This window comes from Galeopterus variegatus, unplaced genomic scaffold, assembly GCF_000696425.1.
Source record: "Galeopterus variegatus unplaced genomic scaffold, G_variegatus-3.0.2 Scaffold274, whole genome shotgun sequence".
Classification (NCBI taxonomy): domain Eukaryota; kingdom Metazoa; phylum Chordata; class Mammalia; order Dermoptera; family Cynocephalidae; genus Galeopterus; species Galeopterus variegatus.
This window is the reverse complement of record NW_007726385.1, coordinates 48,367-62,948: the sequence shown is the minus strand read 5'-3', so window position 1 is coordinate 62,948 and position 14,582 is coordinate 48,367. Positions and strand designations below refer to the sequence as shown.

The following is a 14,582-nucleotide window of genomic DNA, read 5'->3' as shown; positions in this document are numbered from 1 at the left end:
TGTGCATGTGTGCCTCCACACGCACCCGAGGCTGGGCAGGGCCGCTTGACTTGGGGCTCAGGGGCAGAAATCTGCCCATGCAAAAGGATGGGCATTCCCTTCTCCCCCTAGTTACCCCCATCAGATTCACCGCCTAAGACCTCCCAGGGCCCACAGCTTTCTTTCTGAAGCCTGTGTCTCCTTCCTGGCTAGGGTCTTTGGGGTGATGGAGAGGGAGATGCCCCCCCGTGGGGTGGCAGTGGTAGGGACTAGATGGCCCACTAAGCTGGCAAAGGAACGGAGGAAAGCAAGAAACCAGACTACCTACTCAGCAGCCTTCCTGGAGAAAATCACCAGCGATGGGTCTCACCCCTCCCAAGGCCCAGTTCCCTCGGCCTGCGTGTGCCTGGCTCTGCAGCTTCTGGCCAGCACCCTCGGCACCAGCTGGGCGTGGGAGTCTGGGCCCGGGACAGCAGGGAAGGCTGCAGGGCCCTTCTGGGCCAAGGAAGGAGGGTGGACGGCGGCTCGGCTGCCTCCACAGTGCCTGTGACACCAGGGGACCTGGCAGTGGGGCCCAGGCCTCTATCCCATTCCTAACATTGCCACCTCACCTGTGCAATCACTGCGTTACTATTTTTTTCTTTAAATATCTCTTTCTTCCCCCCACCCCACCCCTCTAGGAATCCCACAATTATTTTTTTCTATATCTTTTTTCTTTTTTTTCCTCTTTTTTTGTTTTTTGTTTTTTGCAAAACTAATTCTTTCACTTTCCTGTCATAAAATCACCTCTGAAAACACAACTTCTTTACAAAAAAGGTCACGAATGACACAGACTCTCAGGAAAACACATTTCTATGGTCTCTGGAAACACCTGTAACTGGCACCCAGGTGGTCACTCACCTAGGGGGGAGGGGTTAGGGGGAAATCACCTCTCAGGACAGAGGAGAAACACCAGCCCTTATTTGGGGGAAAGCCAATTGGCACTTGGACGGCCACAGAGCCAACACAAGGGGTGCGGGGAGAGATCCAGGAGGGGCGCCCGCCCTGGAACCCTGCGAAGGCTCCTGTCCTACATCCTGGGGCGGGGAGGGCCCAGGCCACGCTGCAGCCCCTGGCAGGGAGATTTGGAAGAGAGTCCTCCTGTACTTAGGACCGAAGGCGCTCGGTATCTGGCTGGATTCCCCTTCAGCCTCCCTCCTGCCTTCCGCCATCAATCTTGTGAGCACAGGTACCAACAGGTGCACAGCAGGAAGCTGGCTCCAGCCACGCGCAGGAACACGCCCCCAAGCCTGACTGAGACCCAGACAGTGGCCCAGGGCTGGCCAGCAGGATCCCAAGCCCCACTCCTGGGACCAACACTCTCGCTCTCCTGAAGAGCACAGGTGCCTCTGGCCTGCCAGCCCTCCCAGTGCCCAGCCTAAAACTGGGGGCTCTGGTCTCTGCCACTGGTGCGCCGCCGCAGCTCCCTGGCAGCAGAGGGAAACAGAAGCTGCCCAGGGCACCGGAGGCCTCCCACTGCTTCGAGCAGGCTGGGCTGTGAGAAAGCCTCAGCTGGCAGAAGCGACATGGAGCGGGTGGGAGAAGCTGGGAGACCCTCGGGAATGACTGCCAGGCTCCATCTTTCCTCCCCAAACACCAGGAGCAAGAGGAAGCTTGGAGTGGGGGGTCTCCCCTCTCCACCTCAGTCCCCAGTGTGCCACATCTGCAGTGAAGGCCCGACTGGCCGGGCTGACCACCCCAAGGCAGAGGGCATGGGGGCACGGGGCCTCCAGCACACCTGGGCCAGGAGGAGAGGCCTAGCGGCTTCCACAGCAAACTCCCCAGACCTGAGCCAGGGCCCCAGGTCCCACTGAGGGGAAGGGAGCTTCAGGCCTTCAACAACCCTGTTCTGAGGAACTGTAAAAGGTGCCGCCTGGAAGGCCAGGGGCCCAGCACCCAGTGCACATACGGGTCCACGCACAAACACGCCAAGAGGGTGAATGCACACGCACAATTGGAAGTGCCCAGCAGGTTCTTGTAGCACCTTTGGTCAGGGACTGAAGGGGCCTTTAGATGCTGGGAGGGTGCGGCTGGGCGAGTCCTCTGCCCACTCTTCTCACTTTCGAGAAGGGGGCTAGGAAACAGATGGGGTGAAGGCGGGTCATGGGGTCTGCTTTGGCCGTGTTCAAAAGTGGGCAGAGAAGACCCACACTTCTGGCCCAGTTTCTGATGCTTTTCTGATGGGGAAGGAGGAGCCAGGCCTGGCCTCATCCTCAACTTCTGTCTGGGGCTTTGCAAAACAGGCAGGAGGCCATCCCTGCCCCCTCCTGCCCAGGCATCTGCAGGAAGAAAGGGACTGTGCCCACCGTGGGTGGGGGGAGTCTCTTAAGAGCCTCCGCAGCTGCCCATTAGCACCGAGAAATCAGATGCTGTGCACAAGAGCAGGAAGCAAGCTGGGAAGAGACAGGGCTGGGATTGGGAGGGGCAGGTGAATCCTAGGTTCTGGGGCTCCCCAGAAACCACCCAGCGGGCTCCACTGTGCGTGGGTACGGAGGGTAGCAAGGGACAAGAGGGGGCACTTTTCAGTGCCCCTGCCTGGCCCCAACCCTAACCCGGCCCAGAACTGCCCCCGCCCACTGGCCTTCAGGGGCTCCAACTGCCCAGCCCCATCCCTGGGTCAACACTGAGCCATTTGAAACAAGCAAAGCACAGGCAGAGGGGTCTGAGGGCAGCAAAGATGGGTGGGAGCAAGAGTGTGACTCTGAGCAGGAGGGCCCCCCCAAAACCCTCCTCCTTAGTAGAGCCTCCTCACTTGCCTGCCCCACTGCTGCCACCCCCCCCTGCGGCGCCTGCTACCCCAGCAGCCACCTTCTCGAAATCCTCAGGGTTGCAGAATTCCTTGATAGTGACCGTCAGGAGGTTGCTGGTGACATCGGTGACGACCACATTGGAGCACGGTGACATCTCAGGGCGCCAATCCCCAGCCTCTGGCTCAGAGGAGATGCCAGTGGGCTCCGGGGCCGTGGGAAGTGCCTGGCCAGCAGTGGTAGTGACATTGGCGGGTGCCCGCTTGCTGGTGGCTGCTGACTCAGGAGGAATGGACAGGTCAAGCACCTCTGGCTCGTGCCAGTCGGGAGCAGATGGGCTCACGGTCTCGGGGAGGAGCTTGGGGGGCACGTCATCAGGGTCGGAGGAGGACTGTGGTGTTGGCGAGGGGCAGCCAGAAGAGCTGGAGCTGCGGGCATCATAGGGGGTGGTGGGGGTGGCCAGGAGTAGCCCCGGGCCCGTGGAGGCAGTGATGTCGGCTTTGCCAGCTGGTGGGGGTGACAAAGGGGCGGGTGGGGGCTTGTACAGCGTGAAGGTACCAAACTTCATGTGGCGGATTTGGGTGCGTAGGATGCTCTCGCTGAACTTCTTGCTCTTGCCGATGACGCGGTTCCTGGAGGGGACTTTGGGGCGGGCAAGTGCCCCGGCCCCCTGCCCGGCGCCCCCTGCACCTGGGCCCTTGTCAATCACCTTCAGATTCAGGATGATGCGGTTCCGCTTGGGCTCCCGAGGCTTCACCTTGCGGTTGATGATGCGCACCGTCTCGGAGAAGGGTGAAATGGGTGGGCGCAGGCCAGGGCTGCCCCCCTGGGGGTCTGGGCGGGGCAAAGGGCGGCGGGACATGCGGTGGCAGCGGCGGATGTCCTTCTTGAGCCGGTGCACAGCAGCGCTGGAATGCAGCTTGGGTGAGGAGGCGCTGGCACTCGGCTTGACAGAGAAATGCACATCACTGATGCGGAGGGCCTCGGCCTGGGCCCGTGCCTGTGGGCAGAGGGGGGGTGGAACCTCAGGGCTCCCGCTGACTCCTCTGGACACCCCTGCACCAGCCACCCCTGAGTACGGCCTCTCAGTTAACGATTCTGAGAGCACTTAAGAGAATCAGTGGTGCTCGGGTCCCCGACTTAGAAAGAAAAGGAAACAGAGGTTCAGGGAGGTAAAGCAACTTGCCTAAGATCAGAGCAGGACCCGGTGCAGGCCTGACTCCAAGAACCAGTCTCTTTTCTACCACTCACTCCCTCATTGGTTCAGCCCTGGGCCCTGGGGATAGACACAGCTCTGTGGCTGTCCTTGCTGACAGGGAGGAGTGTCAACAATTGGGACACTGCACGGGGAGGGCATCCCTTTGCTCAGAACCCCCTCACTGACCCCTGCTCTGTGGAGGATCCCAGCCCAGCCTGGCACTCCTCCAGGGACCAATTCCCAGTGACAGAAAGGAGGGAGTGGGTCCTCCCTAATCCACGCCACACCCAGCCCTGCTGACCCACTTGTGGTGTCCCCAGTGCCCTCTCACCTCCCCAGATGACCATCACCTCTGGGCAGGCCCTTGGCCCCTCCTCTATGTTCCCAGTCCCCATACTTTCCCTCTTGGGGCCGATTCATTTGTCTGCTCAGTGCCTGTCTCGGAGTGAACTGATGCCAATGGATCCCAAAGTCTGAACCCCAAAGCCTGGGCTGGAATCCAGCCCGGTGGGACATGGCTTTGATGGAGATGGGCCTAGAGGTGGGAACCAACCACTCCATACTCTCTGTGCCAAGATGGTCTGGGCAGGATGTGGAGCAGAGGCCTGTGGCCAGCCAGGGGTGCTGTCCTAGGCTCCTTGGCCCAGCTGTCCTTTCAGGTGTGCAATATCTGCCTGCTGCTTCATGGACGACATGAGGTATGGCACAGCCCTCGAGACCTCAGGTTCTAGTCCAACCCATTCACTGTCAGATGACACTGAATGGAGAGAAGACACCAACTCCCAAGGCCATGCACGCTACCCTCCAGGGCTAGCCCTTCCTTCACTAAGACAGAGCTAGTCAGTGAGGCGCCAGCTGTACAGGCCCACAGCCGGGACGCCTGCAGCCCACCTGCGGGGCTGCACTCCGTCATGGGGAGGACAGCAGGCAGGTAGAGTGCAGAGTGATTTGGTGCCATGGAGGAAGTTCAGGGACTTATAGGAGCACGGACCCCAGTCTTGGAGGATGTGACATCAAAGCTGGGCCCTGAAGCCTGAGTAGGAGAGAATCCTAGTCCTTACTGAGCACAGATTATGCCCTGGGCAGTTCCCGAGGCCAAGGTGGCCTGTAAAGATATAGGCAAAGAGAGCCCTATGGGCAAAGTCCCCATGTGAGAGGACACAAGAGTGGTTATGGGACTGACAGAAATGGCCGGGGACAGACAGATTTGTGTTTTACAGACGCTCTGGCTCCTGCTGGGGCAGGGAGACTAGTCAGGCTGTGACACATTCCCATGGTCAGTCTGAGGTCCTCTCAGGTGGTATCTTTGTTCTGGGGTCTCCCCACCTTCCATTTCCTGCAGCACTGGATACTTGGAGGTAGCCCACATGCCACTCAGACAGGACTAGATTGAATCTGACCACAACCCCCAAAAGAGGTATTTGTCTTCATTTAGAATGTGGCCCTCACACCCCAGGAGAGTGGGGAGTCTAGGGGGCCTGCTTGGTCAACAATCCCTGTGGCCATTAGGTGGCAGCACACAAGGCCTGGCCTGCCCATATCAATGCTGCCAGCTTCCACTGCTCCTGAGCCAGCTGAGCTCCCCAGGGCTGGGCCCCTCACACACCTTCCCAGACAAAGGCAAGGAAAAGCCCAGGCTCTCTTTGGCATGGCAAGAAGGGCTTTTTGCAGGTTCATTCCCCACGGGAGCTTAGGGGATCCCCACTCTTTCCAAGCCCTAGGGAGCTAGCGTTCACTCCCTCCACATATTGTCTTATCTCCCTGACCTCTGTGATCACGGTTCTGCCAAAGCCCAGCGGTGACAAATGGTCCCGTGGGGAGTGGCAACAGTTGTGACAGCAGACCCAAGATGAAAGCCTGGCACACCGACCCTCCTTGGGCCTCACTTTCCCTATCTGTACAATCATAATAGGACCTACTACAGGGAGCTCCTGTGATGATCAGACAGTATATGGCACCTGCTTAGCACAGTGCCTGGCAGCAGCAAGTACTCAGTTAGTACTACATTTATCCATGGGTGGTGGGCTTATGAGCAATAATCTTTTTCTAATGTATGTTTCCCAAATTTTCTACAAAAAACATTTCTTACTTTATAACTTTTAAACATTATTTTTTGAAAAGGGACTGTTTTACCCTTTCCTTCCCCTCTTCCCTAGATTGAGATTTCTTTGAAGGTAAGACCTGGGCCTCTGGGTGAATTAAAAATAACCACAGCCAACATGTTTATTGTACACTGATTGGGTGGCAGGCATGGCTCTGAGGGTGTGGCATGTACTACAGACAGCGTGGAAGTTAAAGCATCTGGACTCTACCACTGGCCCTCTCTGACTGTGGACAAGTTATTTACCCTCTCTGGCCTGTTTTCCCAGGTATAAAATAGGGGTAATGGAACCTACCTCATGGGTTCCCGTTCCCTTCAGAGATGTTCCTGGCAGAAGGTGCTACCTGAGTGCAATGTGCTGACTTTGCCATACTGCCTCTCAGTGAATCACAAAGCAGTGGGTCCAGCCCAAGCTGATCTCCAATCCCTCAAAAATATCCAGATCACTCATGTGCTACCTGTTTCTTAAGGTCCAGATCAAGGTTTTACCTTCTGCCTCTCCACCTCGTGCCCCACCAGCTCTGCAGCCTTCAATTTCCTGTGTGTGTACGTCCACCTCCCCCTCTTAACCTGACATGTACTCCTCGAGCGACAAGATGAAGAAAAGGAGATGGGATGAAGCCAGGAAGCTGGGTGGTGGGATCTCAGGTAAGTCACTTCTCTCTGGGCCTTGATTTTTTTCATCTGTGAAATGGGGATAATACTCTCCACTTCATAGGGTTGTTGTGAAAATTAAAGGACATAATCCACGTAGGGGGCGCAGCACTGTGTTAGGCTCAGTAGCCAGCTCAGGAACTAGAATTATCAAGAAAATAGGCATTTTGAGTCAGTGCTGACGGTCATTACTCGCTTCAGCGCTAGAGGGCGCTCCAGCTGCGCTGAGCGGCTTCACCCAGCCCGTCAACCTTCCAGCTGCTCCGCCCCGTCCCTCCTCCGGAGAAGCATCAGGGTTAAGGTTGCTCCGTGGATACCCCAAGAGGTATGTAGGTTGGGGCGGTGGTTCTGGAAACCAACATTTCTTTCACTCCTGCTTTAAGTCCAAAGCAAACCCTTACACATACGCAGTCACGGGGTGGGAGCGGCGAGTGGGCAGGACAGGCCCACCCCTCCCTCACTGGGCTTTGAGCCTTCTGGACAAATTGGAGATTCTGAGGTTCTGCATTCTGCAGTCTCGTCTCCGAAAAGAGTCCTCCCTGTCCTTCCCTGCCAGTTGCCACAAAGTCACCAGCTGCCAGGTGGGAAGGGGCCCTGAGACATCCTCGGCACTATAGGGAGACTGAGGTGGTCCAGTGAGTCCCGCCTGCTGCCGTCCCTGCCCCCTCTACCTGTCACCTCGAGTCACCTCGCTCCTCCTTTCCCAGACACTGTTCTTCCTCACCAAAATGTTTAAAAAGCCCCCCCCCCCGCCCCCCGATGGCTTCCTCTGGAGATTCTTCCCTTCCTTGCCAAGGCTGATATGCTTTGCTTTTACTGTCCCCAAACCCATCCTCATTAGAACCTCCAGAAGTAGCCAGGAGAGGGGGAAACCGAAGCTCAGAGCCCTGAAGCTTGTGACCCAGCCTGGGTGATAAACTCAAAGTGACGGGATTTAAGACCAAATGCAAATTGGATCCCCAAGAGAGGAGAGGAAGCACGCAGAACAGATCCTAAGAGAGAACGTGGGGAGCTGGGGGCAGGGAGGCAGGTGGCCCCCAAATGCCTCTCCCTGTGCCCTGCCAGGAGCTGGGACCACACTCACTCTCGCACAACAGCTCAAGGCTGGGGGACAGGAGGGATCTCGCGTGCAGAAACAGCCTCCCTGCTGCCCCCTCCCAGCGGCATCTCCCACCTGCCTCATCCACCCCCTTCCTGGAGCCCTGCAGGCCCCCCCATCCCCGGTTTCATCAGCGAGGACAATCCCCACTCTCAGGCCCTTCTTCCTGGAGCTGGAGCCGGCCGCGGCCCGCTGCCAGGGGCTCGTCGGGGGCTCACCACCACCCCTGCCCAGCTGGGGCCCCTCTGGAAAGGCCCGCCCAAGCGGGCGGCCGCGGATCTGTCCCTCCCTTCCAGGACCCGTCCTGCGCAGGGGCTGGGGGCCCGAGAGGGGACTGCTGGGGCTGGGCCAGGTTACCTTCAGGAGGAAAGTTTTGGGTTTGGGTCCCCTCTTCTTGGGCCCATACAGCTCACGCTCTCTCTCCCTGCGGCCGAGAAATGCCAAAGGTTAAAACGAGCCCCTCCCCGGGCCCCCCTCCGCGCTGCCCTCCCGGCTCCCCCGCTTCCCCACGCGGCGCCCCAGCCGAGCCTCGGCCCCGCCGCCCCTGCCCGCGCCAACTCACTTCTGCTCGAAGGCTGCGATGAGCCGCGAGTCCAGGATGTTCTCCTCGGGCTCCCAAGTGCTGTACCTGCCGAGTCACACATGCACAAGATACAAATGAAAACCCGAGCGGCGAAGGCACGCGCGAGGCAGCCGACGCGCGCCCCCGCCCCCTGCCAGGCCCCGGCGCCCGCCGCCACCCCTCCCCCACGCCCCGGGGCCCCGTGACACTCACTTGATCGCCCACCCCTTCCATTTCACCAGGTACTCGATGCGTCCCTGAAAAACAGAGAGGAAAAAAAAGGGGGGTGGGGGTGGGGAGGATGCAGGGGCGCGAGGAGGCGGCGGCGCGGGGGTGGGCGAGCGAGCGGGGCTAGCGGGACCGCCTCGCCCCCAGGGCCCGCGGGCCGGGCACCGGCTGCGGGGAGCGGCGGCCCGCCCCGGGCGGCGCCTCACCTTTCGGATCCGCCGTTTGATGATGGATTCGGCCGCGAAGACCCGCTCGCCCACTGCAGACAGCTCCATCTTGCTCAGCGGCACCCACAGCCCATAATACTCCCTGCTCCCGCGGCCGGTGCTGCACCGCTCGCGCACGCGCCGCAGCGCACAGGCCCCGGCGGGGCGCGCGCTCGCGTTCCAGCTGCGGGCCGTCACGTGACCCCCCCGGCCGGCGCGCCGTTGCCAGGACCTCCCCCTCCCCCGGGGCGGTTGCTAGGGAAAGGGAGCGCTGCCGGGGCGGGGGCGCGCGCTGGCTCTTAAAGGGGCCTGGCCTGGCGGCGGGAGCCGGGGCCCGGAGACCTGTGGATGTCCGGCTTGTGCCAAGCCGGGGCAGGCGCAGTGCAGTCTTCCACTTTTCACGCCCCTCTCTGTCTTCCTGGCCCCCGATCGCTGACACCTTCTTCCCCCCCTTTGAACCCCCACGCGAGTCTCGCCAGGCCTCAGAAAAGAAGGGCGGTGGAGCCTCTGAGTCTCTGCAGCCGCTGCGCATCCTCCTGGCATAAGTTTGCAAACAGTTAAATATGATGCAGCAGAAATGCATTTGCTGTTGCCTTGCCAGGCCTTGCGGGAATTTCTTTAAAACGTTGCCCCCCCGCCCCCACCCGTTATTTATGTATTCGTGGGAGTGTGGTTTTGTAACCAGTTCAGATGAGTTAAAACAAAAACGCCACCGTAGGAAAGGGGAGTGCGGTGACCCGGGCCGAGGAAGGCCGAGGTGATCCCGGGCATCTGCTCCGTGGCCATGGGCTTGGGCGGCACCTGCCTTCACCAGGAAGCCGGGTGAAGACTGCAGCGAGGACGCCGTGGCAGCGGGAAGGGGGCGGGAGAGGCCAGGGCGAGAACGGACGCCCCGCACCCAGCGTGGGCCCAGAGCGGGTCATCTGCGGGTCGTCCGGCAGAGACCGCCCTCGCGACATGTCTAGGTTTTCCTATTTCCAGGCCCCTGGCTGCGTCGCTCTGCTGCCGCTGGAGCCTCCTCGGATGGTTCCACCACTGCCCGCGAGGAGGCCGGACCCCGCTTCCTACTTGGGTGGGGAGGGGCCGGGGGACCCGGGGCTGTCCCGGCATGGACACGAAGTGGCCCTGCCACACAAAACGCTCCATTTCTTTTGATTTGAAATTAATAAAAATTTATTTTCATTACGTCCAAGGTCTTGTTCTTTGTAAAACAATATTTTAAAGATACAGGTAAGGAAAAAAAGCAACTGTCCATAATCTCCATAAAACCATTGATAACAGCTTCGGTTCTGTGCCTATGTAAATACACACATATATGCATTGTCTATATACATTGTCTATATATTTATTTTTTTAACAGGATAAGATCATACTATTCACACTGTTCTGGACTCTGCTTTTCTCCCTTGATGATGTAAATTGGACATCTTTCAGTGCCATTAAAAACAGATATCACCATCATTTTAGTGACTGTAGAGGGGCTGAGATGGGGTGCGAGGAATGGGGACGTGGCAAGGGTACGAGCTGTCTCTTGCTCACATTACTTGTTTACTAAGAAAAAGGATTTTTAGCTTTCTCTGCTGCAACACCAAGTCGAGCTACCCCAGGGCTGGTTCCTTTTGGAGGCTCTAAGAGAGAATCTGTTCCTTGACTCTTGCACCTTCTGGAAGCTGCTGGCGTTCCTCGACTCCTGGCTTCATCGTTCACATCTCTGTTTCCATCATCACTTCACCCTCCCCTGCCCGCCTAATGCCTCCTTTTTATAAGGACGCTTGTGATTACATTGGGTCCACCAAATAGTAGAGGATCATCTCCCCATCTCAACATCCTTAACTTCATCGTGTCTGCTAAGCCCCTTTTGCCGTAGGGTAAATGTATGGTATGTAGGTATCCCATTCACGGGTTCTGGGGATCAGGACGTTGACATCCTTGGAGGGGCATTATTCAGCCTACCATGCAAAAGGTGTGTGCCAGATGCCTTGGCAGTCTAGATGAGGCAGTGACCCACCGCTTGGAAGAAGAGAGGCTGGGAAGGCTTCTCAGAGGCGGGGGCATTTGTTTTGGGGCTGGAAAGAGGAGTAGGAACTTTCCTGCGAGGGAAGAATGAGGAGGGCATCCTAGGTAGAGGGGCAGCTTCAACAAGCACTTCACAGCATGACTGTGCCTGTTTTGGGGACCGTCTGCTATGGCATGGGTTGTGAGGACACAGCAAGGGATGGCACTGGGAAGATGGGCTGACACTCTCTTGGGAAGGACCTCAAATGCTGGTTGAGTTTGGCTTTGGTCCCAAACAGTGGGAACCAGCGGGACTGCTCAGCAGAGGAGTGCTGAGATGAGATGACATGGGCAAGCACACACCCAGGTTTAAATCCCTTCTCTTTGGTAACTGTGACATTGTGAAAGTCCTTTTCCACTCTCTGGGTCTTAGTTTTCAACTTGCAAAATGGCGGGGTGGACTGGCCCTTTTTTGTGGATCATAACAGTTTTTGGCCGATGACTATTTTGAGAATTTGTTGTGTCCCAGTTCATGTTAAAAATTTTTTTTAAATTTTTTATTTTAACATTTACATGTACATATTTGTGGGGTACAGTGTATTATTTCAATACATGTGTATACAGCACAGTGATTCACTTAGGGTAGACAGCATAGTGTTGTCCACCCGATGGCGGACACCTCTCTTCCCCGCTGCTCCCCCTTCCCTCCATGATTCAACTCTCTATTTCTATGAGAATCACTTTTTTTCTTCTTCTTTTTAGATTCCACATACAAGTGAGATCATGTGGTATTTGTCTTTCTGTGCCTGTCTCACTTCACTTAACATGATGGTTTCCAGTTCCATCCATGTTGCTGCAAATGATAGGACTTCTTTGTTTACATATAGCTTAATAGTATTCCATTGTATATACATACAACAGTTTTTTAATCCATTCATTCATTGATGGGTATTTAGGTTGATTCCATCTCTTGGCTATTGTGAATAGTTGCTCCAAAAATTTTGAGAGCTTTATAGACCCCCCCATTCACCCAGAAGCCCATCCCTTGGTTATGAATCCCTGGAGAAGATAATCTATATTCTATGAGAAAAAGTTCCCTCCACCTCTAGTGGTCTGTAGTTCTGAGATTTGGTCCAATGCCACAAGGGAAAAAATTGATCTCTTAGCCTATGTGAGTTGTTGCCCAGAGAGGGGGCATTTCAGTTAGCCTGTGCTAGGAAACAAACCTGTAGTATGAAACATCAAAACCTAGTGGCGTAGAATGCAAGCATTTATTATCTTTCATCATGCTGTGGTTGGCTGAGCTCTGCTGGATGTTTCTCTTTCCTGGTCTTGCTTACAGTCACTCATGTGGCTAGAGTCAGAGACAAGGCCAAGGGTTGACTTACATGTCTGGGGTCTCAGCACTGGGTGCTGGCTGGGCCTGTCTTTCCTCGTGATCCCTCATCATCCAGTAGTCTAGTTCAAGGTGCCTTACGTGGCTGCAGAAGCCATACAAGAAGGTGACCACGTTGCAAAGTCTCTTAAGGCCTAACCTTGGAAATTGCACAATATCACTCCCATGGTATCCTATTAGTCAAAGAAAATCATAAGGTATGGGGGGCAGAGTTCAAAGCCCCCAAGGCCTGCCCCTGTATACATGTCCTATACAATATCCTCCCCTTGAGTGTGGGTGGGACTTATGGAATTTTACTTCTGTGATCAGGTTATATGAAAAAAGTAAAGGGATTATGTAGATGTAATTAAGGTCTCTCTAATCAGTTGACTTTGAGTTACTCAAAAAGGATTCTATCCTGGTCTGTCCTAAGCTCTTTGAAAGAGGGTCCAGGCCTTTCCTCAGGGGAGAGATTTGAAGCAGCAGAATTGCTCTTTTGTTGGCCTTGAAGAAGCAAATTGCCATGTCACAGAGAGGGCCATGTAGCAGGAATGGTGGGTGGTTTCTAGGAGCTGAGGACCTCAATCTCGTGATGACAAGGGTCGGCGTTCTGTTAACAACCCATGAGCTTGGAGGAGGACCCTGATCTTGCACATGAGAGAGCAACCCCGGCTGACACCTTGATTGCAACCTGTGAGATCCTGAACACAGCCTTCTGTTACACTGTTCCTGGACTTCTGACCTGCGGAATCTGAAATAATAAACGGTGCTGCTTTAAGCCACTAAGTTCATGGGAATTTGTTACAGAGCACTGGAAACCATATTCAAGGCCGTCCCAGATTCGGGGATGGGCAAGTAGACTCTGCCCCTGAATACGAGGAGTGACAAGGTCACATTAAAAAGGGGACTTGGGGGGCCGGCCCGTGGCTCACTTGGGAGAGTGCGGTGCTGATAGCACCAGGGCCGCAGATTCGGATCCCATGTAGGGATGGCCGGTTCTCTCACTGGGTGAGCGTGGTGCTGACAACACCAAGTCAGGGGTTAAGATCCCCTTACCGGTCATCTTTAAAAAAAAAAAATAAAAATAAAAATAAAAAAGGGACTTGGGGGCCTACCCCGTGGTGCACTCGGGAGAGTGTGGCGCATGGGAGTGCAGCAGCACTCCCGCCGCGGGTTTGGATCCTATATAAGGATGGCCGGTGCGCTCACTGGCTGAGCGCGGTGCAGGCGACACCAAGCCAAGGGTTGCATCCCCTTACCGGCCACACACAAAAAAAAAGACAAAAAAAAAGGGGGGGACTTGGGGGCCGGCCCATGGCTCACTCAGGAGAGTGCAGTGCTGATAATACCAAGGCCACGGGTTCAGATCTTAGAAAAAAAAAAGGGGGGGGGGGACTTGGGGCAATTATTGCAATAATCTACCATAAGTGGGTCACCAATTGGGGCACAGCTCATACTTAAAGCTGATGGGATCCTTGAGGTCAGATGCTCCTTCCATAGGGCACTGCAGAATTCAGGGCACCCTACCTTTGTGACGTCTACCAGCTGGAGTGTGGTTGGGACTCATGGGCTGTGCTTCCGTGTCCCTAGCATCAGGCACACATGGGTACTTAGTAAACGTCTACTGGACAAATGAAGGAATGAATGTGCTGGAACCTGGGCAAGCAGGGGGTGGGGAGTGAGGCCCTTGCTAAAAAGGATTTGCCTGCGCTTGGGGAGGGAGGGTTAAGGAATGTGGGGGAAGTAGCTTTGGCCCAGGTTAGAATGTCAGACCAGCATGGTCGACGCACTCAGACTGTCTCTTGAGGATTTGAGCATTGTCAGAATTGGAGAGTAGTATCTTTAGCTCCTATCCCATTGAAGATCTATCCAAGTTCACTTTCTAGGGTGGACCGTCACCTTTCTGATGCTAAAAGGTAGAGCCTTGAGCTTGGAACCACAGGCCACAGGCCTTCATTCTATCCTCAGTTCGAGGTGCTGGAATGCTGGGGTGTGGGCTATGATACAGTGCGGGGTAAAGCATCATGTGCCCATTGAACTCAGCTCTGGGTCAACTGCACACCCTTGTCTTCATGATTTAAGACATATAAAATGATGCTCTGCACATGTGTTTATTATTCCGTACTGTACACTGCTGCAGCATTACCCATTATGGGTTTGTCTTACATGCAAGTGACTTGTTGAGGAAGTGTCCCCAGGGGACAACGCAATGAGTGAAGCAGGGCAGGAAGCGGGGAGGCCAAGCAGAGAGCAAGGGTGGCATCTCATGTGAAGTCCTGCAGTGGGTGGCCCCAGCCTGATCCTTCGGGGGATCTGGAATGTAAGTTACTTCTCACTGTACCCACCTGTCAGGCACTGGTTCAAGGCTGCGGGGGGGGGGGGGGGGGTGGGGGGGGGGG

At 56.0% G+C, this 14,582-nt stretch overlaps 1 protein-coding gene across 1 annotated transcript; it reads right to left on the bottom strand.

The window, feature by feature from the left end:
- Positions 1 to 1,402: 1,402 nt before the first annotated feature.
- CBX6 (chromobox homolog 6) lies at positions 1,403 to 8,933 on the bottom strand. Its single transcript, XM_008566864.1, has 5 exons — positions 8,814 to 8,933; positions 8,593 to 8,636; positions 8,380 to 8,445; positions 8,175 to 8,241; positions 1,403 to 3,765 (listed from the first exon to the last, which is right to left on the bottom strand). The coding sequence occupies exons 1-5, from the start codon at positions 8,880 to 8,882 to the stop codon at positions 2,767 to 2,769; spliced, it is 1,245 nt and encodes a 414-aa protein (XP_008565086.1). The 5' UTR covers positions 8,883 to 8,933; the 3' UTR covers positions 1,403 to 2,766.
- Between the last annotated feature and the right edge of the window lie 5,649 nt (positions 8,934 to 14,582).